Source organism: Sinohyriopsis cumingii, chromosome 1 (assembly GCF_028554795.1).
Source record: "Sinohyriopsis cumingii isolate HCF-2022 chromosome 1, ASM2855479v2, whole genome shotgun sequence".
NCBI lineage: Eukaryota > Metazoa > Mollusca > Bivalvia > Unionida > Unionidae > Sinohyriopsis > Sinohyriopsis cumingii.
In genome coordinates this window covers 123,815,705-123,842,637 of record NC_142961.1, presented here as the reverse complement: position 1 = coordinate 123,842,637, position 26,933 = coordinate 123,815,705, and the positions used below count along the sequence as shown (strand labels likewise).

Below are 26,933 nucleotides of genomic sequence, written 5' to 3'. Positions count from 1 at the left end.
TCAAATATTAATCATTTTGCTTAATGCACTATGCGGTCCGCGACAAGGTGTAAATTTGTGTATGCGGCACTTGCACTGGAAAGTTTGCCCACCTCTGGTATAAGGCTTACCCTTCTTGTCCGGATATAATTATTTGACCCAGAAATGTGTAGGTGTTTTCTCCTTACCACAGGTGCAAGCCATCAACAATGATTAATAACTGTAGATGATGGAGAGCTTGTGGTCTTTGTAGGTAATCGATATAGGCAACAGACGATTGGTCGGAAGGGTATCATAACATAATAATACTTGATGACGCACATTTAAGAAATATCTTGCTTTATAAATACACTAAATTAAGAGCTGTGTATCAGTTTGATAGAACGTCATGTTGTTCACAAGTAATAATTAGATTTGAAGACTCTATGATACTCAGTGCCATATTGTGTAATAACGGACGCAGCGTTTTAATTGACGGATTTTATTTTATCCTTAGGAGAGCTGGATAAATATGATGTCACATATCAAAGGTAAGGATGATAGAAACTATGATATTACTTTCAGGATATTTTGCAGGATTTAAGGAAGTGCATACTAACAATAATATGACATGATTTATTTATTATTCGTTTTTAAAGAAAGTAGTTTACGCATGGATAACTGAGTAAGTATATCTCTGTGCTCAAATTATCTATGCAAGTCGCCACCCTCTCTTACGAAGTGACAAAAGCCATAATATTATTACAATGTCACTGTATGCTTAATTCTTGGTTATCGTCCGAGCATTTTATTCTATTTAACTAAATAATTTATGTAACACTAATTGTTACTATTTTCAAGACGTTCGTCTCTGCATACGCTAACACTACCACTGCAGCTGTTGCTTTATATTGCACCTAACAAATAAGGGAATAATTGAAGACATTAAAATATAATTATATCTGATCATGTTAGTACCAATGTAAAATCAAATGTTTTGGATCTTCACTTCATGAAATAAGATATAATTTTGTAATGTTTTTCTTCCTCGCTTGCAGTTGTATTTCTTTTTCAATGTTGTTTTATTGTGGTTTCATTGTGACTTCATAATTTGGCATTACAACACTAGATTTGAGAGAGAGATGAGAAATCTTCAAATGTTCTGTCCTATTTAGCAGTAAAGTCGAATGTCTCTCCGGCTGCATAAGAAAAGACATGAAGTTCAGTATATTTTCCAGCCTCTGCTACTTTACTTTTTATTTTGAAACAGCCTTGGCTACATTAAACATATATCATGAAAAAGGTACCTCCTACATATGTGCTGCTTTTGCTTCTTTCCTTAGGATTTCATTTCCTTCAATACGGATAAGATGATCTACTGCCTAAGATGTGATGTAACCTTTTATGCAAAGTTTGGTAAACTTTCAATGATTTAGCAAGAGAGAGAGAGAGGTGTTTGTATGTAGAACCTCCTTAATAACAATATTGCAGTAGGGCTAATATACAGCTTTAAGTATCCTGATCATAGATATGTTGTTGTTAAACTTCATGTACGAGCCAATCCCTTCTCCAAAATGTGTCGCACTATATACACACTATAAATATTATGCAATTATTAGTAAAACTAAACAATCTTTGGTGTAATTTTTATTTCAGACAATAAAACACTCTTCTAAGACTGGTTGTGAAAACAATAACAGTATTCCTTCATTCGTAGTGCTACAGTTTCTAAACATATCACCCTGCATAAGAAAAATCAAATTAAATTACACCTCAGACTGCACTGGAAATAATTTTCAAGACATAGGTTGTTCCTGCCTTGATCGTATCAGCATCATAATGGAAAACAACACCTCATCCGCAGGTCTTATACAGGTAACACTTATCAAACAGCCGCTTGATGAACTGGGCTTTTATTTACGCAGCGACAAGAGCAGCTCGAGTCTCGTAATTTCTGGTCTTGTTAGGGGTGGCAGTGCGGATCAAAGTGGTTTGGTGCAGACTGGGGATGTACTGGTCAAGGTTAATGATATCAACCTTCAGGGCAAGTCATTTAAAGAAGCAGTTAAAATTCTCAGATCAATCCCAGTCTTGTCCCAGGTCGTTTTGCTGCTTCGATGTCAAGATGGTTACACTTTTCATCTGGAAACTCATGTTGGTGAAGATGGCAAACAGAAAACTGTGCGAATTACAAAGCCGATCAATCCGCCTGAAACGTTAATGCCAAGAATTAAGAGAACATTTTGTTCGTCAAATAATGTATCAGGCGCAGGGGATGATAATGACGATACGATGGAAGCTAAATATGTCATTGGTCATAGTTCGAGGATCGAGGCACAGAAGAGAAATTTGCATCGCCATAGCAATGATAATCACGGGTACGTTGACGACAATGATGATGGCAAAACCAAACTATTAGAATTATATGGTGGCCATTTCCCAGATTTGCCAAAGGACAGAAGAGGATTATACACCTCTGCGAATGCTCCCCAGAAGGCGGTGAAGTTGATAAATATGGCAAATGAAAGACCTGTGTATATGGATACCCTGCATATGAAGGCATTAGAGGTATCATTTCTCTCTTATTCTCCCTTTTTGTTCTCCTCCATCTCTTTAACTCTTTTTTGTTTCAATGTCACACACTTCGCTTGTGAATTATAATCAAACTAAATAATGGCATACGAAGTTCTACTCGGTGCAGATGCAGAATATGATGGAACGTGATGTGAGCATATAGCAATTTTACGCTTCCGAGCAGACTAACACCATGGTTTCAACATTGGTGTTCTCAATAAATATTTAGACAAATATATACCCGTATCTACATTATATTATAATTATTTTGCAAATTAATCATCTATTGGTTTATCCAAGAACAGGATATTCCAGATGAAGTTCTTATTGTTTATGACATAGAGCGGATGAAGTATTTTAAACAACAGTTTATACTAAACGACAACCGTTAATTTGTAACAGCTCTTTCCAAAGACTGGTAAAATCTTTGAGATGCTTTGTACGAGCATGAATTGTAGCTAAAATCAGGCGTTCAATGATACAACTTGAGCTAAAATCTAAGGCAGCAATGTGAGTTTTATACTATTAAAATATGAACAGATTAAATATCTTTTATCGTAAAAGAATATGTTATGTTTCAACCTTTAGATACAGATTTTGGTGAAGTAGAGTAATGTTTATTTGATGGTGGTTTGATATTCATAAGCTTGAGTCACCCATTTGTGTAACAGAGCCCAACTGAGATGAATTTGGAGCTGTAATATAAACGAGTGGAACTATGACCGAATCACAAATATAACAGTTTGTAACGAGTTAACTCCCATTCAGGAGTCATAAATATTGCGTGTGTTTGATTGACAAATGACGAATGTTGTGAACAGCTTAAGATACACCACCCCTGGCTGGGTATTCCACTATGCGGAATAACAATCGTTAGTTGGCAAAGGGAGTAATCTAATTATAATTATTGTATGTCGTTAGAGAAAACTACAGATTAAGGATTGATTCACTATAAATATTTCGTCTGGTTATTGTAGTGTTCGCTGCGGAGCGTGGAAAAATACGCCAGCAGAAGAAGCTGGCTAACACTGGTTAATACTGATAGTAATGTTCAGATTGTCATGACTTCTATTCCATGTGCGATATTTTTGACACAAAATGACATCCATTCGATGCCAGGTCTAAAGATTCGAGATTTGAGATGTAGAGATTTGTAACAGTGATGATCGGACCACTTCTGAAATTCTCGCTTTTTAAGAGCAAATTCACTCGAGAGTTCCTTCAAAGTCAAGGATAAGAACGAAATACAATTCTTACGATCGATTCCTGAAGGTGGGAGTATGAACATTTAGTTATGTCTTCTCAAGTTCGAATTAAGGAGATTATCGACGCAAATACTTATGTTGCTTTATAACCGTTTCTTGACTAAATGACATATTTTAAATATTCTGCAATGTTCAGCCACTGAAATTAAAAATTGATAGTTGATCCGAATCAATCATACGTAGAATAGATACAAGGAAATAAAAACACGAGCAAAATAAAACAGGTTGGATACTGGAACTCCGTTCAGTAGAAACTCTTTAAGTATAGGATACACAATGTTTTCGCCAATTCTAAAGGGTAAACTTTGAGGCATCAATTAGCCACTTTCAGAACCAATACATAGAAATTTGTATTAAAATCGATATATGGATATGAGTTCGCTGATGCGCCGTTAAGCCCTGTCCATATACATATATATACATATTAATCTGGCTTTCAGGATATATGCTGCACGGCAGAACGGTGTATAGGGTCCATGATGATGGCTCCTTTAAACAGACCCCCAGGAACATCTCGACCCAAAAAGGAACTCATCTACCACGCAAAAGATTTTATAGATCAGTACTATGCCAGCTTTAAAAGGTAAGATGAAGTCCGACATTCCAAGCATATATTTTATAGATCAGTACTATGCCAACTTTAAAAGGTAAAATGACGTCCGACATTCCAAACATAGATCAGTACTATACCAAATTTAAAAGGTAAGATGAAGTCCGACATTCCAAGCATACATCAGTACTATGTCAACTTTAAAGGGTAAGATGAAGTCCGACATTCCAAGCATAGATTTTATAGATCAGTACTATGCCAACTTTAAAAGGTAAAATGACGTCCGACATTCCAAACATAGATCAGTACTATACCAAATTTAAAAGGTAAGATGAAGTCCGACATTCCAAGCATACATCAGTACTATGCCAACTTTAAAAGGTAAGATGAAGTCCGACATTCCAAGCAAAGAAAACTGATTAGTTTTAGTCAGAATCTGGCAGTTTCTCCAGTACGTTTTCTTTTCTACTGATCGCTACTCATCAATTATGAAAAAAGTTATATCAGCGTTGACTATCGAGGATGTGGTAGATATAGAGAAGTCATTAATTTATATAACTAACTGACGTTTTATTTCTAAGTCTGATAAAGACTTTTCCATTAGTTCTTGAGCATATAAATTTGTTAATAATAACAATACAATTAAATTGGTATCATTACATCCATGCAAAGATATGTATGTATGTATGTATGTATGTATGTATGTGTGTGTGTGTGTGTGTGTGCGTGCGTGCGTGCGTGAGTGCGTGCGAGCGTGCGTGCGTGAATGCATGCATGTATGTATGTATACGTGCGTGCGTGCGTGCGTGCGTATGTATGTATGTATGTATGTATGTATGTATGTGTGATTTAGATTTTTAACGTAGCTTTAAACAAAATTCAGGCATATCGCTACGATGCCTGCAGTGTGGCAGTTTATAATCATGTCTAGCACTGGGGGCATCATGCCACAGACATGTAGCTTGATGTCCCTCCCAGTGAATGTATGTATGTATGTACGTACGTGTGTATGTATTTATGGATTGATGGATCGATTTTAATATGTTTATATGTATAATTGTCCTTGTCTATTTTGATGAATTTATATAATTAACTGCTTGTATGTGCATAAGTTTGCTTATTCAAGCTACTTGTTATTTAAATGTAAGCAGCCGGTTTTACAGCTGTAATGAGCTTTGTTTCTCATTATGAAATTGCAAACCCTCTTTAAATAAGTAATTGTGCATAGTTTGCGCATGTCGAAAACGAATAAAATACTTCGTTACAATTTTCTAAATCCGGAACTTCGTTTTGAACCAGAGGAGGGTCAAGACACTATTCAGAAAAAGCTTTCAGACTAAGGCTAAGAGTTGATGTAGTGGTTGGTTTAAAAACAAGTTTAACATATTTAGTGGGTATTGTATGCCTAGGAAATTGCAGCTATAATGCTTTTCGCAGGTATACAACGAAAAGTCCATCCAGACTGCATACGCCTAGTGTCAAGTCCGCGACCATCGGTTAAGAGTCTTTCGTCACAAAATCAACTATTAACAACCATAAAGTTTTAATTACTTACATTTTAGACAGACGACCAACTGGATCGAAAACAAAACAAAACAAAACAGACAAACAAGAACACAAGTAAAGGAAATAAAAATCAGAATAATCTAATCCATTCATGCACGGTTTGACGTTTGTTGCAGTGACTATAAAATCCTAACCATGTAAGTTTCTGTGGAATAGTAGTTAGCCCGTGATAGTGGAAAGTTCCAAGGTTTGAACAATGTTTCATTTCTCATTATTTCATAAACTCAAATTAAACATTTATAAATATCAATAGTGCGACAAATTTGTGAAGCGGTCTTGTTTAAATATTCTCCGCTTATTCATTCGACTGGTCGCTCATATGTTTAGTCTTCGAGTCATGCTGATATGGGCATGACAAGTAACTTTAAGAACATATTTTACTCTTTCTTTGTTTCTATTGATTATATTTTTAAAACCTCATGGTTGACTATCTTAATACTTTGGAAGTATAGTTTTGAAGCTAAATGAATTAATTCTGCAACATGCTGGTTCAACATTTTGACCTACAATTTAGAGAAATATTTTAGTATCCAGATTGTATATTGAACAATTCTGGGATTTACTTGTCGAAGTTTTCTCTGCTGAGGATAGACTTTAGTATAGGCATTTGTTTTTAAAAGGGAGATAACAATTTTCCTAACAGGCAAGATAAAATTGCCCACGAAAAGCGCTGGGCCGATGTCCTCAATTCCATTGAAAACACGGGCACATACGATCTGACAGTAGATGAGCTAACTTTTGGAGCGAAGACTGCGTGGAGAAACGCACCCAGGTGTATCGGCCGGATTCAGTGGTCGAAACTTCAGGTATGTTGAAATTACATATGCCTAGCTACCATACATACCTGCATACATACACAGATGCATGCAGACTTTCGCTATTACTGACAGAAAGACAATAGAGAAGAGACTTATAACTATACTTTTTCAGCTAAGTGTTTCTGAAGCTGTGACCTCCTAATATTCCGGTAGCATGCCCAACAAGTAGACAAATGCATGTATATTACACTATTTCTAATCAACTTTCATACTCAAGGGACAAAGTACACATTAATACGTCAGCTGTATATCCATGTTTGTTTGTTCGCATATGCTGACGCTTGCATAAGCCATTTATGTCTAAGGAAGGGCTTAATTCTTAACATGTCATAACGCTACAATTTTATTATCAAATGACGAAGAAATTATGCTACTCTGATTCAGCTGTCCTTTTGTATATGTTTAAAACTAATAAAATTCAATGTACATGGAAAGAAGAAGATTTCCTCTATATAGAATGGATAACCTACTGTGCTTGGATGTTGAAGGTTAACACGGCAACGAGAGGCAAACAAAATATGTTAAACGTGATTGGAACAAAAGACGTTCGGAATTCGCATGTGCGATCATTTTTGTTACTCAGTATAAAGCCGTTCTAACAAAGCAGATCACTGTTACATAATTTTCTGAACTCATGTTCTTGGTTAAGTTCCAAGTCATATACTTCCGCACCATTTCTGAAATCGCTAAAATCTGCCGACAGTGTTAAAGCCAGTTAATTAGTTAAATATACAACTCAGATTATTTTATTGTTTTACTTTTATTTGCTTGTTTGCTGGAACAAACATCTGCTGAAATGGCAATGTTTAAATGATGTGTATAATGGAGCACAGTTTATAGATAAGAGTAAAACGATAGCAAATATTGCACGAATAATCCATATAAAGGCTACTGCTTTTGTAGATTCCCATTTTATATATCTATTCTGCATTCACTTTTATGTTTCGCTTTTATGTGTATGACGCATGTCCATTAGGATTAAAACTGTTGTGGTGCTTGTAGCGTCCTCGGTAACATCTTTTCCTTGTCCTTCGAGTGTCTTCCATAGATACATTTCAGCATGTAAACATATCTCATCAAGAAACATATTTTCGACTTTTTTAGTTGTTCGATGCTCGTCATGTAACCACTGCGAGAGGAATGTTCGAGGCTATATGCAATCACATCAAATATGGAACAAACGATGGAAATATTAGGTATGATAATATACACTCCTGTTATTGACCAGCTGTCCTTCATCTGACAGTGTGACTTCAATGCACAGTGCTACGATAAACGATACACAATTGTGTTAATATTACACGATATTGATATGGCATGCATCATGATATGCAAGGTAACTGTATTCAGAGATTTACGTCATCATAACGCTTTCAAATTACACACATGATTGTACACACCATATCACAATTAGCTGACAACATTATGAAAACTGATACATAGAGTTTGCATTTTAAATTCATATGGATCCTGCTATTGAATTTACAGTAAGAGATTTCGAAACTAGTAACAGCAATACTCCCCGGTGTATCTGCATTGTTCGGCGTATGTACTAATGTCGTTTCCTCTGTATCTTTTCACTGACACAGTCATGATTAGACAGCTCCTGACACAAATATGTCACATTCAAAAGCTATGCCCTTATGGTCTGCTGGGTTTCAAGGGTTGTTATCGCCGGGGGCGGATGGGGGAGATAAGCACCCACTTCCCTTGGAAATCTCCCAATGGCTTGTGTCCGATAGAGGCTCTGACAACCAAATCCAGCTCCAGGCCTTCACGAGTGGCGGAACCTGTTTAAACTGACTGGAGAAGGGGTGACAGGCGAGCTTATGGCGCCTCAAAACCAGATGCTTCGGGCAGATGGGGCTCGTTAACTGTGACGGTTGCACACATTGGGGTGGGATTCTTCCAATATATATCAATTAAATTATGATCAAAGTTCCAACCAGGCTCGTGGGGTTAGAAAGTTAAATTAGTGACGAGGTAGATTTACAGCTCGAAGCCCCCAGTCAGCAATGCCGACGGCTAAATTACAGAGAACACGAAGATGAAATTCAATTGATAACAACTTAATAAATTCGATAATTTTAAAACGATAAACTCTCAATCACCCGTCTTTCCCTCGACCAAGTGACAGCCTAATTCATCCCGTGATTTACAGTGTGAGTTCGATTTTCCCCCTGTCCTTGCGTCTACTCATCTCTTTCTTTCCGCTAATTCCTTCCTTCCTTCCGTTCCTCCAACACCTCCTTCGACCCCGTTTCCCTCTCGACTATCTCCTCCTCCGATTTCGCTCCCAATTTCCTCTTCCTCCCTTCTCTCCCCTTTTCCTCCTAGACTTCAACTTCTCTTGACTTCTCTCCTTTCTTCTCCTTTCCTCCGTCTCTCTATCTGAGACTACGGGACCAAACTGTAGCTGGTCTGCCCTCAAAGCTTCCTGTGAAAAACCATAAGGCGTTAACATATGCTTTATCGAGTCTCACCTCACACTAGATCAACAATTAATCATCAGATAAGGCTATTACGGTTTCTGTCACGCATGCGTACACATCGAAATTCTCACACACTTCTTGCAGGGTAAACAATGGCGCAATAACACGGTATCAGCGAATTGTCATACAGACATCAATACATTGCGTCACATCAGTATATACACATATATATTTAATCTCATTGTACTACAATCTGACAACAATCAGACCCATGTCTGTACATTACACTCCCACAAGCGTCCACAAATATTCAACAATTGCAAAATCTATAATCACATGAACAGATGTGCTAGTCTACTATGAAATACGCACATAGCGAATTACAAAATTAACTTTTATGACGGCTAGCAAGCTATATAATTCTTTACAAATATCAACTCATTTCTTCAAAATATGCAAACATATTAACACCACACAGTAATTCTTCGTACTTCGATTCTAGTAATAATAAAGTATACATACGACCTACAATTAAAAATGCAGTCGCATTCCGCAAAGACCAAACAACTAGCTCACTAACCTGATTTGAAGCTGTCTGTACTTAGAATTTCCTGTTCTAAGATATTCTCGCCAATAACGAATGGCTGTTCGGAGTTACTCTATCCTCCTCTGGGTAATCTCTCTAGCGAACTAATTCTTGCCGGAAGACACGTAGATATCATTCTAGCCAAATCAGGGTCTCTCCCCTATCTCGATTTTGACTGGGTGGCGCTGTGACCCTGTTCAATCATCTTAGCGGCCAGTTCAACCTGGCTGTCTGTCTGCAGGAAAAATAAGTCTTCGGGCAACTTCTTTTGATCTGGACAAACGTTTCAATATCTAGGTGATAACTAACTCTCTGGCGGCCTCGCAGCTCCTAGGTCTGGCTCTCCACTTCTAGCCACGGCAATCTTACTTAAGGGATTAGTGCTAGCCTGCGGCAATGTTTAACATAAAAAAATGGCTGTCAGAAATACCTTGATTATACATGTTTCAAACTGGGGCTACTCTGGGTCGGAGTAAACGTGACATTAACCTTAGGTGGTCGCTCATCTAGGAGAAGGTAAACTCCAATTTCAAACCTTCGCTGCCTTGTAACAATACCCTCTCATTGGAAAGGATAAGGGAGTAAACCCAGCAGAAAATCCGAAGACGGATTCCCTAAGGCGACTTGGCATTGATTTCAGTGTCATCTTAGCAACTCCTGCGACGCAGCTGGTGCCATGATGCATCGGTTTGTCCTTTCCCTTGGATCCATCAGCTGCGTGGAGAGAGGGGATCAGCTGCATGGGCAACAGTTGATTCTTTATATCACCCTGCCCAGGCTTGCGCCCTGGAGAGGACACTCCAGCTTCGCTCCATAGCGTCGACACAACACGGGAAGCAGCAGTTTACCAGTTATAAGTCACCGCTCGATTGGCGTAGAGCCAGACGCCAGGGGCTGCTTCTGACGGTGAGAGAGACCAACATGTTTCAATGGTCAGCTACCGCCATCCTCAAACTGGGCAGCCCCTAGTCAATAAGGTACCGTCCAGCCACAATTCGCCTGCCTTGCTGGGTGCGTAAGGTTTAAGGTACGTGAGTACCTGATAAGCGGACTGCAACTACTGCACCAAGAAATAACAAAATAAAAATAAAAAAGAAGACTTCAATCATCAAGCTAGGCACCTGGAATGTCCGGACCATGCTGACTGGGCTTTCAGATGATCTCCAGACAATCAGTGATGTTCGTAAGACTTCAGTCATCAACGACGAACTTGCAAGGCTCCAGGTCGACATCGCCTCACTACAGGAGACACGACTACCAGATTATGGGTCCCTCAGAGAAAGGAACTACACATTCTTCTGGTAAGGAAAGAGCACAGATGAAGCCAGAGAGTTTGGTGTTGGATTCGCTGTCAGGAACACTGCTGGGGATGATAGAACCCTGCCAACGAGGAAATGGAAGACTGATATCCATCCTCCTCCACACCACAAACGGGCCTGTCAACCTGATCAGCGTTTACGCTTCCACACTAAGATCTTCCACAGATACCAAGGATGAGTTTTATGATGAGTTAAACTCGCTCATCGACAAAATTTTCAAGGAAGAGAACTTGATTTTGCTGGGCGACTTCAATGCTAGGGTGGGTGCCGATCATGACTCTTGGCCCTCCTGTCTTGGAAAGTTTGGCGTCGGGAAGATGAATGAGAATGGGCAGCGCCGTCTAGAGATATGCTCGTACCACGAACTCAGCATCATTCTTTCACACAAAGCCACAGCACAAAGTGTCTTGGAGGCATCCCCGGTCTAAACACTATCAACACCTGGACTTGATCATTACAAGACGGTCAGCCATGAACGGTGTGCTTCTTACCCGTACCTTCCACAGCGCTAACTGTGACACCGACCACTCGCTGGAGTGCTGCAAAATGAAGCTTCAGCCAACGAAGATCCACCTCTCTAGGCAAGAGGGTAAACCACGCATTGATGTGAGTAAGATATCATATCCAGACAAGGCTGAGGAATCCACCTATGCTTTTTCCAAGACGTTTGACTCAGAACCCCCCCCCCCAACGGCAGTGCCAAATAAAGATGGGATCACATCAGAGAGACTGCATACAGCACAGCCACATGGATCTTTGGTAAGAAGCAATAAAAGAACAATGACTGGTTTTGAGGCTAACTCTGCCACACTCATGCCAGCCATAGAAGAGCGTCGCAGTGCTCACCTGCAATACAAGCGGTCCCCCTGCCAGAAGACACTACAGGCATACAGGTCTACTAGAAGCAAAGTACAGAGATTAGCACGGCAGTGTGCCAATGAATACTGGCTTCAGCTCTGTCAGAGTATCCAGTCAGCAGCAGATATTGGAAACATCAGAGACATGTACGATGGCATAAAGAAAGCAACGGGTGCCACGAAGAAACGGAAAGCACCACTGAAGTCTGCCACAGGCGATACCATCCACAACAATGGCAAGCAGATGGAGCGTTGGGTGGAATACTACTCCGAACTGTACTCCAAAGAGAACTACGTGATCAATGATGCCCTCAACGCCATTGAAAACCTCCCTCTCATGGCCGAACTGGACGAGAAACCTACTGTAGATGAACTAAAGAAGGCCTTAGAGAAACTGTCCTTAGGTAAAGCCCCAGGGAAGGATGGCATAACAGCAGAACTCATCAAGTGCGGATGTTGCGTGCTGCTCACACACCTGCACGACCTCCTCTGCCAGTGCTGGGGCGAAGGTGCAGTGCCTCAGGACATGAGAGACGCTAACATCATAATCCTGTACAAGAACAAGGGCGACAGAAGCGACTGCGACAACTACAGGGGCATATCACTTCTCAGCATCGTGGGTAAAGTTTTCGCACGCGTCATCCTGAACAGACTGCAGACGCTTGCTGACCGCGTTCACCCAGAGTCGCAGTGCGGGTTTCGCGCAGAGAGGTCCACAATCGACATGATCTTCTGTCAGGCAACTGCAGGGAAAATGCAGTGAATAACACAGACCCCTCTTCCTGACCTTTATAGACCTCACCAAGGCATTCGATCTGGTCAGCAGAGACGGACTCTTTAGTATCCTCATCATAACCATTTTATGTTCCCCAGGCTTTACGAAAATCGTTGCAAAACGAATCACATATCTGATCAGACCCTATAAAGGCATGATAAACTGGTGATGTCATGCATTTTTCATAGACATGAATAAATCTCGTCTACATGCTAATTGCAATATGCTTACAGTGTGCTTTTCGAAGATGCCTTTGGCTGCAATACTGAAATCTTATAAATCCATTTTTTGAACACACCATACTACTGCACATATGTTACGAAATGCCCGATATGGCTCATTTAGTCTTCCATACTTTTCATTTAATCAGGTTGTCTTGTTTCACGCGCCGTAATATTTCTGTAAATGTAATTTTTCGTCGTATCGCGTGACGCTTTTATTGCTCGCGCGGCACGTGCGAAATAATGTATTATTGCGCACTACTCTATATATCGGGTAGAGATATTGAAGGGCACAGCCAATATAGAGGGAAGCTCTTAAACATATTCAGCTGTCGGGCAGGTGCCATTGTAATTTCGTTAGCGCCAAACAGTTGGCTCGCCGGTTATGAGCAGCCGGATGGGCTTGTGAATACCATGACGTCTGGTGTACCATTTCTAGTATAACCCACCAATTCAGTGCCAGCGTACGGGTACAAGTGCGGAGGGAAAAGTGACCGTGCCAGAGAGAAGGCCGTGTCAACGTGTATTTTCCAATCAAGTAGTGTTTTGACTACAAGTAAAGCACAATAACAAGTAGTGTTTTGACTACAAGTAAAGGACAATAACAAGTAGTGTATTGACTACAAGTAAAGTACAATAACAAGTAGTGTATTGACTACAAGTAAAAGAACAATAACAAGTAGTGGTTTGACTACATGTGAATTATGATAGTAGTGTCTGACTACATAAATGTTTGCAACCAGTAGTTGATTATATGGGTTTGCAACAAGCATTTGTGTATATGAAAGTTTGCTAGAGATATTTGTATACATGAAGTTTACATGGAGTTTCTAGAACTTTTTGACTACTTGAATGTGACATAGTAGTCAAAGTATATTTTATATGTGTTTTATATTCATTTTATATGCTTTTCTGTGTTATTTTCATATCATTAGTACCAGTGTTTAATATATTGTCATTTGTCATCCACGAACGTGTTTATTGTTTCTTTAAAACCCTGCCCGGTCTCAAAGGGTCAGCTCGACTACGTTACAATTTTGGTGGCAGCGATGGGATTCAACTTTTTAAACGAGAAAACTTTTGGATTGTTAATTTGAGTTTGCACATCCAACAGTGTCAGGGAAAGCCTTTGAGACAGGAGTGTTTTGAGAAATAATATTGTATATTTGATTGTAAATGAAACTGAACTTTATCTTTAATAGAGAAGCATTTAATTTATTGACGCTCGTTTTAGAACGTACTAGTATTTAAAATCATGTCGTCCACTAGCCAGTTAGCAGAACTTGGTAAGCAATTGGGATATGAAGGGGAAACCTTACGACAGTTTATTAAGGATGAACAAAACAGAGAACGAGAGCGACGCGTCGAAGAAAGCTGTCCTTAATCTATTTTTCCGTGTACATGAAGGAACATACCAAGGATGTGAATGTTAGCCAAGCAACCGACTAGCCTGTTTTGTTTTCGAATTCTCTGAGGAATGCATCACATATGCACTGTATATTAATATTGCGGTGGACGTCATTCTCTCGCTGGCTTTGGTATGTAACGGGTAAGATATCTGGAAAACAACCATCGCCAGTAATGTCAATTATATTTATAGTTTTTGGCTGTGATTTGCAATATTACAAAAACTGCATCTCTCTGTTTCAACTAGAGATGAAAATTTCAATGATAGATCCAATAATGTTTATGTTTCAAGGCAATGGGGTAGTTGACTTTTAGGATTTAACAAACACCGCCTGACTTAATATCATATGATCTAACGATTATAATCTTTACTTTGTGCACATCTTTTTTAAAACTGTCTTTTCTTACTAAGTTAGATGATTTAGCAACTCGTTCAACAAGAGTTTAAACTGTGGTTGAAAAACCAGATATATTCCAGGAAAAATTGTTCAATGTACAATAAAACACAAATGACCCTTCGTGTATCATGCGCGGATACATATATTAATCAATCTGAGATTCTGATTATCATTATTTTAAACAAAAAGAACACTAGAAATGACCGCAACATCAATCCATGAACCATTCTAAGAATATTTACCAAACGTATTAGTAATGGTCTTTAAACCGTATGCCATTAATACTGTCATAATACATTATATTTGTGTATGCGTAATCTATTTATATATCTTATAAACAACAATACGAATACACTTCGAAAATATCTGATTATTAAATAGTTTATCAGGAATGGATTTTCAGTCGCTTACTTTCTCCAGGCTTTTTTATTTTCTTTAAGCAACCCATGCTGAACATCGTATGAGAGTACATTTGTAAAATATCAGGACCTATCTGCGCAATGTACCAACACGTTAAAACCTTAGTGTTCAGAGTTACAGTGTAGCATCATGAACTATTCTAAGAATATTTACCAGACATATCAGTAATGGTAAGGACAGATTATGACATTTTACAAAATTTATTCTCATTCGATGTTCAGCATGGGTTGTTTAAAGAAAAGAAATAAAAAAGAATGGAGAAAGTAAGCGACTCTACTTTTCTAAGATATATGAATCTCACCTCAAACGAGGTGAAATGACGAAAAGGTTTAGTAGGATTCTGATAAATCAGAATTAGTGTCGTAAAATAAATTTGTTTAGGAGTAAATTCAGCTTAAATTTGATTGCACGTAGAATTGCATTTGTACAGATCCGCCATAACCATATTTCCACATCGGGTCAGTGGAAGGATCAACTTTCGAGTATGGAACTCACAGCTCTTCTCGTATGCCGGCTACAAACAATCGAATGGAACGGTGATCGGAGACCCATTCCACGTGGAATTTACTGAGGTAAAATGACGTCATGTTGTGTCAAAGACTTTATGCATCTTTTTATGTGCCACGTCTACACAAACGCTCATATTTTATTGGCTTATATTAAATAGCTGCATTTTGCTCAGGATTACGAAGATAGTTTTTCATGGCAGGGATATATTACACAATCAATAACTATGTATCTTGGCGAGAAACTATGTCTTGATGGGATGTCACCTTAAACTATTGACCACGTGAGTTTTAGACTAAATTAATGCATATTATTCCTCATATAATCATAGAAACTGGCGTGGAGGGTGGTTGGGGTTCAGTCGTATATCGTGAGCAGTAAAACATCTATTAAAGAAAGGTATATGTGATCTTGCTTCATTTGTGACTTTGTTGAAATATTGAGCTTAAAAATCAAATTTCGACCGATGTTCATCCTTTAATAACGACACTTTATTGAATGCACTTTCGTTAGTAGAAGATCATAGTGACCTACATTTGATGATTCACTATGTTCTGTCAAGTAATTTTAGTAGGCTCCTAACCAAATAGTTTTGTCCATCCTATATAAATTCTAGCCAACACAGTGATCCCGTTATGGGCAGTGCGGTTTCATATAGAAATAACTGTGTTTGGTTATTAAAAGATTCCATAGAAATGATTACTCATCAACATGGTAACTTTGTATTGTGCAAGTGGCTCAGTAGGTATAAGAAGAGTTGATTGAGTGTATTTCGTGTTAGGTCTCATGCTTGCAATTGTGGTCATATTGGTTGTCACTCCAAGGTTACCTCAAGCATTTTATTTCCAGCCAATACAAATCATTATAAAATACCTCTTGAAATAGAGTTTATGACCAGCCGTTTTGGAAACGAAATATCTGAGGCTTTTTTCATCTCATCATAGTTCCTTTTCATTGGCATTATAGAACCGAATGCTCTTCGTTGTTGTTTTCAGTCCTTTTTACCTTGTTACACGGGGAACGATTTTTCAGGTCAAAACCACATTTTCATGATTTTGCTTTGCAATGTTTCTACATTTACTTCTTAAAGAATAATTAATGTTTGCTGTGACTGATGAAGTATACTAAAAGCTTCGTAATGCGAGCTCGGCAGTCATTAAATAAACACTGCACGTTGACTCTAAATAACATAATCGAACCTAATTGATGTAAACGAATATACGTAAATTTCTTTTAATTTTGCTATCTACTAATTGAGAAATTTGATTAAAGGAAAGTAATCGTTTTAAGTGTAATTTTTTATTATATCAAAACTATTTTATCAATATACTTGATTAGTTTTAACAGATAATCACAGGTTTTCTCACTATGCCATATGTTGTTTTGCACAGGTCTGCCAGAAACTGGGCTGGAAAGGAAATAATGGACGATTTGATATCCTCCCACTGGTCCTACAAGCCACTGAGCATGATCCAGAAATCTTTGACATCCCGCCTGAATTGGTTCTGGAAGTTGAAATGAAGCATCCCAAGTAACTCTCTCGTAAATCGTATTAATATAGTACACATTTAACCATCGTTTATTATAAAATACGGCACAGAGAGGCTCCTGACCGTGATTGTCCCACTTCTCATCTGTATCTATGGTTAATTTTGAACAGGATTGGCATCTTCATCATTCATCTTCTTCAAACAATTGTTGTTGGGTGTGCAATGAGTTTGAACTCAATGACAACACTGATGAATTACAGTGTTTCATAGGTGCTTGGATACTCTTATATATGTATCAAATTCAGTCCATTTGGATTGTGCAGCATTACTTTATCTGAAAATTGTTTTGTTTTTACTGAAATATTGTGAACTAATGCATTCTATTATTATTGGTCTCCATACAAGCAAACATTCTATTTTCGACCTCATCAAGTCACATTTGGATGCGACATTCGCTAATATAATGCAAAATGAAACGTTGTCAGCCAAGCAGACCGTCAGACGAAAAGTATTTGCTCGCACTAATTAAACTTTTGTTTAACAAAGAACTCAATATTGGAAGGTTTGATTAGAATCAGACAAGGGATATCGCGGGTTGTAAGTTGGAATGCGACCGGTCGTTAGACAATTTAAATAGTGGATGGAGTTATATAAAATTTCAGCATAGATTTTTCATCTTCTAATTTTCTTGTCATTGTTTATGCTCAAATACAATCCGATTTCTTAGCTTGCACCAAAATCAATGGAAACAAAAGGACGTGTTTTGTGTCACAGATTTCCATGGTTTGCCGACCTGGGCCTAAAATGGTATGCGCTGCCAGCAGTATCTAATATGATGTTGGACTGCGGTGGTCTGGAGTTCACAGCCGCCCCCTTTAATGGCTGGTACATGTCCACAGAAGTAGGTACCCGGGACCTATGTGACCCTAATCGCTACAACATCCTGGAGGTAAGTCTAATCTTTGGGCCAGTACAAAATATTGAGCCATTATAAGAATTGTCAGAAACACTACCATGTTATATATAGCTCATACAATATAATTCGTAGTTTTGTCGAAAGTGCTTTCACTAATAATCTGAACTGTAAAGCTCTTGATATTTGGACGACTATTAATAACACCAATCATCCACACAACATATCATGATGAATAGGAAACTGTGATAAAGCTAATAAACATACATTTTATTCCAGACAGTTGCTCAGAAGATGCAGCTAGACACAAGGAAGAATTCCAGCTTGTGGAAAGACATAGCCTTGGTGGAAATAAATGTTGCTGTGCTGTATAGTTATCAGGTCTATATACCTTTTATCTTTTTAAGATGCACGGTGATCACTCTGGTGGATTTATTCCCCAACCTGCAAATTTGAGGCGGAAATTAAATGTATCTGGATATGTCAGAAAATGTGGACACCATTAATAACGTTTTATGTTTCACTGAAATCTTATAGTTTTGCCGCCGTAGTTGTGATTATTTTAATTTTAAGCAAAGCATATGTATCTAGACAAATGTATATACAGGATATTATAAAGGTCCACCACTGCGGAAAATCAATATGCATGGTGTTTTATTCGATAGGAATATATTTGAATAGTCGAATCCTTTTTCTTATATTTACCATACTTAGTATTTTCACTGTGTAAATGATAGTCTTAATCATGATTTGTTTTCAATAGTACCATATATTCTCAGTGATCGCAGATAGATTCCATTAGAAATAATATCATAATTGCACTGGGATAGCCGACGAATTGTACAGGTAGGTCATTGTTGGCACTGTTATAGGTTCGTTCCGTTTCAAACACTACATCTCACCATGTATTAGCAAGAAAGACTGTCATCTTATTAGGATAATCATCTTTAACCTATTAGCATCAAATACAGTACACATACTGTAGTGAATCAATGACAATTTTACTTGATCCGGTTTTAATAAAGACTGCACATTATTTCAAGAAAAATAGACTAAGACCGCTTCAATAACCTTGCAAACATATTTTTCCCCGGCAAAAATGACATATTGTCATTACTTTGTTAAATACAGCAACGTTGATTATTTTTGGTTTGTTTTCCAAGCTTAGAACTCCATTATATGCATTACTCGTATCAGAGGAAAGTCTATTTATTCTGCAGGCGAAAGGTGTAACCATTATGGATCACCATACCGCCGCTGAGTCTTTCATGAGCCACTTAGAGAACGAACAGCGCCTGCGCGGCGGATGTCCATCAGACTGGGTCTGGATAGTTCCTCCCATGAGTGGCAGCCTAACGCCTGTCTTCCGTCAGGAGATGCTAAATTACAAGCTCAAACCATCATATGAGTATCAGGTACAATGATACGATGAATATAGAATGCAAAAAAGAAAGAAAGATTAAGAGTGCATTTCCTCACATTACATTTTATATCGTTGCAACGATAGATTACATACACCTTATGTTTTATTTTTCCAACAGATTTGTCCATTTCACACGTGAACACCATTAGCGTACACTACTTTCTGCATCTTGGTGTAAATATAATCTCAAAAATGTATTTATCAACCAGAAATTTACATTTCTTGCATTAAAACAAATATGAGACGGGCTGTGGACTTTATTAAAACAGTAATATTTATTTAATTAGTTAAATAAAATGTGTTTTTGTATTCTTATTTTTACTTTACCTAGAGACCACAAAATTCTCAAAGTTGAGACTCAGCTTGTGGTTTGCATTCAGCAAATCGTAAGAAGCTTTACTACTGAATCATCCTGTTTAAATAGCATATAAAGAATATCAAACACGAAATTGGACTCAAATTGTTTGATATCCGGTCACGAGTCTTTTACCTACATAGCACATTTTTATATAATGATTTGCGTATAAACATGAAGTGTCTAAGCTTTGCGTTTGCTGTTAACCCTAAGAATACAGGCATATCAAAGATTTTTTGTAGGTATTCACATCGTTTTAGAATATTGCTTTTTACGCTTTAAAGCATTTACCTTGACAGTTTGTCTTACAGTCTAAAACGTACTCTTCACAGTGTTTAGCTGAGCAAGCACGCACAGAGAGAGAGAGAGAGAGAGAGAGAGAGAGAGAGAGAGAGAAGAAATGTCGGTGTTGAAACTTTATATCATCATCCTCGATTGTCCTGTTGAGCTTTACATAATATTGAATACAGAACGAATAATTGACCTCAAGGTTACAATATGATCTTTGCATTCAGCTTTAAGGCGGCTTTCGGTAGTTTTAATAAACATACCTTTCCCATACACCTTTGATTTAAAACGTTTTCTCAAATGATCTGAAATCTGTATTCAAATACTAACATTAAAACATCTAAATGAAATCATGCGATCCTTAGGACAACCACATTTATTATTCTTGTAATTGATTGGTAAAGGCATAAGAGTATATTCATAATGAAAAACCATATGCTTAATATAAATATAAAATGCTAGTTTCTCTTTCCTGATTCTCAGGTAATTTGTCCGACTGTAACCTCCCTCTCTCTCTCTCTCTCTCATCATGACATGACACTGATAATTGCTACATTGATAAAAACTGGAGTGGTATTTACATAGAGCATAGCTAATATAACTTGACTTCAGTTATAAACAACAACATTATATTGCCGACAGGATGAATTGAACAAAAATAAACCACTTAATACTGTGACGCACAATTGTTGCATACATCAGTTAGATGTTATAAATGATTGAAACACGAATCACAATTGCACTTTGCCCATATATGATATCATTATAGAATGTGAGCGACTCGCAAGATGTCATAAGATTCTTTATTCCGTCTAGTCACTGGTTACATGAGCTATTTGAAAATCACTGTGCAATTTGAGATGACTATAATTATAGGATGAGAGCAGTCAAGTTTGCATTTAAAAAATACTATAAACATTGACACACATCCACTAGGGTAAGATAGATATTTAAATTCACCTGCAATAAGTTTACATTATTATTCTTCAGAAGTTCACATAGCAAGTGTTTGCTAGGTGAATGTATATGGGTTTTTCCATACAAATTCAAGCATTTGGAACTGCCCATATACCCACGAATACTTTCTTTGCAGAAAGTACCGTGGAAAACACACATCTGGAAGAAGGACAAGGATGCAACAAATAGTGATGACGAGCCGAGACGTAAGATTGGATTCCGACAATTAGGCCAGTAAGTAAATCCAGAATCAAACACATCTGTTCATTATGCTGCATTTCGTTGACTTGATCCTGTCCAATTAACCTATCTGACATAGTCCATGTGTACATGTCATACCTGACACCTCTATTTTCATTGTTCACACTGTCAGAAAAAAGAAAGTCATATGAACAATGTTCTTCTGCGTACCATGGCCCATCTACTTGGAACGAATCGATTATAGATCGCAAATACAATGAATTTGTGAGTTCATTCATAACTGCTCTTAAATTAACATATTTAGACTACATGAATAAATTTAAAGACTTAATAAACTTTACTTCATTATTTTCAGCATTTTTATATTTTGTAATTTTATAGTGTTTGCTTTTGTAACCTTGTCATATTATAGCTTTTGTGTTATCCGATATTGTAAAGCACTTAGTGCTCTAAAGATTGGGTCCTGATAGTAAGTTCGGATTAATTGGATTACAAAGGAGGTAGATACAAACATCGACAGAGTATCCATTTAATATCTAAAGAACATTTGAAAATATTCATATACATAACTAATATATATTTAATTGCACTTCAAATAAACTGCATGAATTTGAGGTTAGTAGTGACTCTATATGTATCCTGTTATTCTACACTTTACGTTTCTTCTTTAAATACGTAACCGAAGCATAATACCTTAGAAGCACTATAACTACCTCACCATTTCAGCCCTCCAGACACTACCTTTAGCTCAGGAGAGCTAAAGTTTTCTGCTGACTTACCTGGCGGTTGGGAAGAGTGATCTCTTGTTAGGTATACTACTTGGAGGCATAGGCTAAAATCCTTTGAGTTACTACTTCCGCATGTGCAAAGAAGCACGCTTTCGTTACGAGAGACCAAGTCGAAGTAGTTTTCACTTCTAAGGAAAATTTTCCCCATCTATATTTCCGATTGTTTCTTTTCCTATCCAGACAAAATTCAGTAGCTGAGTGGCCGAGTCATCTAAAGCACTCTCCGTTACGGATCACTGCCATCTCACCTCTGCCTGCGTCGGTTCGAGTCTCGGATTCAGCCAGTGTGGGTATGTGAGAAAGATTACCAGGAGCTTCTGGCGGGTCGGTGGTTCTTTCATATATTGTCGCACCTACGTTGTACGTATCTATAATGGTGCATTTGGTCCCTTTCATGCGAATGTTTTGTGTGTGTGTGTGTGTAATTTAGACAATTGTGTAACATCTGTATTACGTCCGTCCTGGTAGGACAAGAACAGATCGACTCTCAATACACGGTTGACTCAGTCGCGTAATGCTCATGCATGTTTCTATAGGCGACACTTGAGTAATGTTTATCGACATAAGCATACCATAATATTTAAAGAGCACTTAGTCACTCGCACGGATAGCCTACAAGATTCCACAAAAAATGTTAGGGCTACAATATTTTTATGAGCGCAATCCTTTATGCCCTTAAGAATTTCGATATATGTATAATTCCGTCATTTCTGGTAAATACAGGTGAGTTTGCTTTACCAAGGTATCCTTAACCTTAGAAGGACATACGTCATTGGCTTTACCTGTACGTACCGTCAGTGACCTTCCCTACAGCTAGCAATGTAGTTGAGATAGTTTTCAAACACTTGTTTCCGCCTGGCAACCATCATTTGGTAACGCTCTGCGTCCACACTTTATTAAAAGAAAACATGTGACGCTCACATATTATACTTCTCCTCCTTACACTTGGTATTGCTATTATGTCTTAAATGCATCGTTGATCGCTTTATTAGACTTTCTTTTCTGGTGTAGCTTTTCAAGATTTAGCTCCGAACCCACGTTGTGTTTTAACACACAGGTGCATAACTACTGTTTTATACGTTTTATTTTATTTGTCTTACCTATTAAAGCTATGCGCAAAGCGCAGAAACACAGGTGAGGACGACGACGTCACCAGACGGCATGTCGAGCGTTCCTTGTTGTGAGACGTTTTGGCAGACAAAGCATATAAATCAATTTATCATTCAGCCACTAAGCGCCAGCCATTGACACGCTATGAACAACAGCTCCGGTACCCAAGGCACTACCACGGGACTCTGCATTTTGGCAAATCCCTCTACCTTTCCTCCTCGGAATTTGACTTTTCCGTGTTGCGCAACTGCGAGGGACAGCTAACAAGGCTTTCAAGACGTTCCTGTTAATCACCTCGAGCATCTTATACCAATTCAGAGAGCTCCCATTGGAGCTTTACATCAGCGCCTGGATCCTCAGGTGTTACCAATCTGGAATTATAATCATAAAGGCTACACAATTCCGACCTGGTACCATCAAAACAATTTATCCACGTATATATTGAGTTCAATATACAGGCAACATATTCCGTCTCTCTCAGGGCCTGGCATTGAATTTCAAGCCATGGTAGCATCTTTAATTTTGAGGAATTCTTTCCTTTGCTTACAAGGCTTGCTAAAAGCGACACGGAACTCGTTGTCGTAGGTCGCCTTCCTTTGCACCCATTATAAATGGATTATTCTGCTGGAATAGAGGCCTAACTTTTGTCTACTGGACCATCCTATATTCATCTCCACATGTCTGAGGCACCGTCTGTGGAATTGGGGAAACCTAGTCCAATCTGGAAGACAGCGATGCGTACTCTCCCCGTGGAGAGTCTAAGGAGATGGCTACCATTGTGAAAACCTTTCACTAGTGGTAAGAATATTTGCTTGGCAAGAGAGTTCTTATTCTGTCCAACATATCTAGAGAGTTGAATTTACTTAAGCAACAAGAAGGAACCATCTCAAACAGTGCTGATTTATCTCAAACGAAAAGGAGGAACTAAGTCCGAAGACCTTGATGTCCTTGTGTGGGACTTTCTAAAGTAATGTTATGAAAAACAAAGCCATGTACAAGTCTGTCATATCCAAGTACTCCTCACGTAGTAACCGGATCTTTGTCCTCGAACAGTAAAAAAAACCCAAATGGAATGGTCTAATCGTTCTTCGACTTTCAGTCATATATGTACCCGATGGGCCCTTTTGGTGGACATGTTTGAGACAAGGTGGAATAACAAATTCCAAACCTTGTACCTTGTATCTCCAGTCCCAGACTTTTAATATGGATAGTCGACAGGTTATCAATATTTTGGAATCGGCCTGGACGCATACACCTACCTGCAACATCTCTGATTCCAAATGTGATACAGAAGGCAAGAAAATCAGAGTGTGTCATAATCCCAATTGCAAAAATGGAAGGGCAGAAGTGGTTAATCAATGACAACTTTATCAATTTCTCAACGGGAACTCCTCGGGAAATTCGGACTTTCTCTCATTTACTTAAACAATTAAGAAGGCAGTTGTTTCATTTCTATTCAGAGCTACGGAACCTGCACGTCTGGAATACATTAAACAGGCCCTCAGAAAAATTAATTTTTCTCAAAGCCAGTCGTGGAGACAATCATTCTAGTACAAAGGCCATCGACTCTGAAAGCATACAAAAGCACATGATACGTTTTCACCCACTGATGCAGAAACTAGCACAGGCATCTATACCGCAAATAGCTAACATACTCTGGCTTTTCTATGAAAATTAACACTAACAATAATAAAATGTTACCTCTCTGAAATCGCTGACAATACTTTCTTTATCACGGAAGAGTCGATCTCAAACTAAACAAAGACGTATCACACCTACTCCCCAACTTTGAGTATACACGGCCGAAAACATTAAACCTGTGCCCAAGTAGAACAAATCTTGGTTCTTAACCTTACTGAACAGGACACATTTTAAACCAGTTTCAATGGAATCTCTGGCACACCTGTCCTGCAAGTCTTGCTTCTGAAAGCATGTGAAGCCACGAGGCACGTTTTCACTCATTGATGCAGAAATGAACAGAAACTCCACCGCAAATAGCTAACGTACTCTGTCTCTTCGAAGGTTATCACAGAGTACGATGAAAGGTTACAGCTATAATATTGCTGACTCCTTTGCTCATCACCAAATAATAGGATAATAAACAAAACAAAGACTTATCCGACCTACTCGCCAACTTTAAGTATAAATTGCCGAAAACATTTATCTTGTGCACAAGTGGAGATTAACCTTTGTATTGACATGGCTTAAAAAGACACCTTTTGAACCAATTTCAGTGGCATCTCAGACACACCTTTTCTACAAGACGTGCTTCCTCATAGTGGTAGCGACATACTTACCCTATCAGCAGATCCGTATTACACGCAGTTCTGACAAGAAGATTAAGTCTTACTCATGAAGGTATCCTCTTATATCGCCATGATCTACCTCATTCCACAGATAACATGACTTTCGTCATGAGACCTCTGTCTCGTCTAGAAACATTAGTTTTCGCGTTGAAGTGGCATCGTAATAGAACAGAGCCGTTGCGTTGAAGGAGATCATTCCTTTTACTACCTCTTGAGGCATTACAATAGGATATATCAAGACAGACTACCTCGTCCTGGATTAAGTGGGTGACTAACTCAGAATATAGAAAAATAACCGGGTTCAAATGAACTTATTTCGGCTCCCAATGTTAGAGCAGTTGACACAAGCCGTACATTAGAGTGGAACCGTTCGTTAGGGACGTCATTCAAGATGTGGGGTGGAGATCGGGGTCCACATTCTCTAGCTTTCGTCTCCGATATATCTCATCCAAGAGGGCTCAATTCAATCTAGCAGGCCCTATATCCGGAGCTCAACAGGTCACCCTTTCAGGTCCATAAACAGCTTCTTAAGACGCGAATTTTCGATTTCCGCTGGATATACCGATGGGAGGATTGTTTCCCTATTTGAAGCTGCTCCCATACAGATGGTATACCTTCCAGCCGAATTCCCTAGAAACTATGTCACATATCTTAGGGAGATGGTATTCTCCTAAGGTATTATGATTGGGTAATGTATTTAAAGAAGAAACCAATTTTTCCTAGCAAAATATGTATCTTCGAGAATATTTACCGAATCATAATACATATACACCTTCCCAATCTACGCGCAGTTACATCCACATAAAGCTTTGTCATCCTTTCCAGTATAAACCGAATAGTTCTTTGAATATGCAGCCATGTCGTATACCAAATGGGAGATCCCTCGTCCCGGTCGCGACATAGATTGACATACAACTTTTAGCTCCCTTTTAGCTATTATTAGTGTCTGGGAGAGCTGGACGTGTAAGATAGGAGTAGTTCTCCTAAGGTATTATGACTGGGTAAGTAGTCTCAACGAAACATATTTTACAAGACAAATTGGTTTTCGTTCACAGTGCGGTGAAACTATCTGTTTATTTTATGGGAAATGCTCTTGCGAGAAGGGTCAAATGTACCATTCTGTATGCCACGGAGACCGGAAAGTCGGAAGGATTTGCTAGGACACTCTGCCAGATCTTCAAGCATGCATTCAATGCAAAGGTTTGAATATTTTCTGAAATCGTACATAGTTTTTTTCGCTCGAATTTTATGCCACACAATGTCACATACACCAATGTAACCTAATACAAACCAACATTAGATAGCTCCATATTTTTGCTTCATATTCTTCTTTATCAGGCATAAAGTAAATAAAGATGTCTGAGTATATATTTTTATTTACTGAAAGTAGCCGATGGCATATTATATATCAGTGAACTTCCTCATTTAGTCTTTATAATGAATACGCAT

The 26,933-nt window shown here is 38.3% G+C and overlaps 1 protein-coding gene across 1 annotated transcript in view; it reads left to right on the top strand.

Moving 5' to 3' along the window:
* The first annotated feature begins 395 nt into the window (after window positions 1-395).
* LOC149807800 (nitric oxide synthase, salivary gland-like) overlaps window positions 396-26,933 on the top strand; it is a 52,495-nt gene continuing 25,957 nt past the window's right edge. The window contains exons 1-12 of the mRNA XM_089970663.1: window positions 396-509; window positions 1,615-2,526; window positions 4,238-4,380; window positions 6,557-6,719; window positions 7,836-7,927; window positions 15,577-15,718; window positions 17,045-17,184; window positions 17,918-18,092; window positions 18,336-18,437; window positions 19,277-19,471; window positions 21,216-21,313; window positions 26,540-26,684. Coding sequence (XP_089826789.1) covers window positions 1,798-2,526; window positions 4,238-4,380; window positions 6,557-6,719; window positions 7,836-7,927; window positions 15,577-15,718; window positions 17,045-17,184; window positions 17,918-18,092; window positions 18,336-18,437; window positions 19,277-19,471; window positions 21,216-21,313; window positions 26,540-26,684 — 2,124 coding nt within the window. The 5' untranslated portion in view covers window positions 396-509; window positions 1,615-1,797. The remainder of the gene's footprint in view (window positions 510-1,614; window positions 2,527-4,237; window positions 4,381-6,556; window positions 6,720-7,835; window positions 7,928-15,576; window positions 15,719-17,044; window positions 17,185-17,917; window positions 18,093-18,335; window positions 18,438-19,276; window positions 19,472-21,215; window positions 21,314-26,539; window positions 26,685-26,933) is intronic.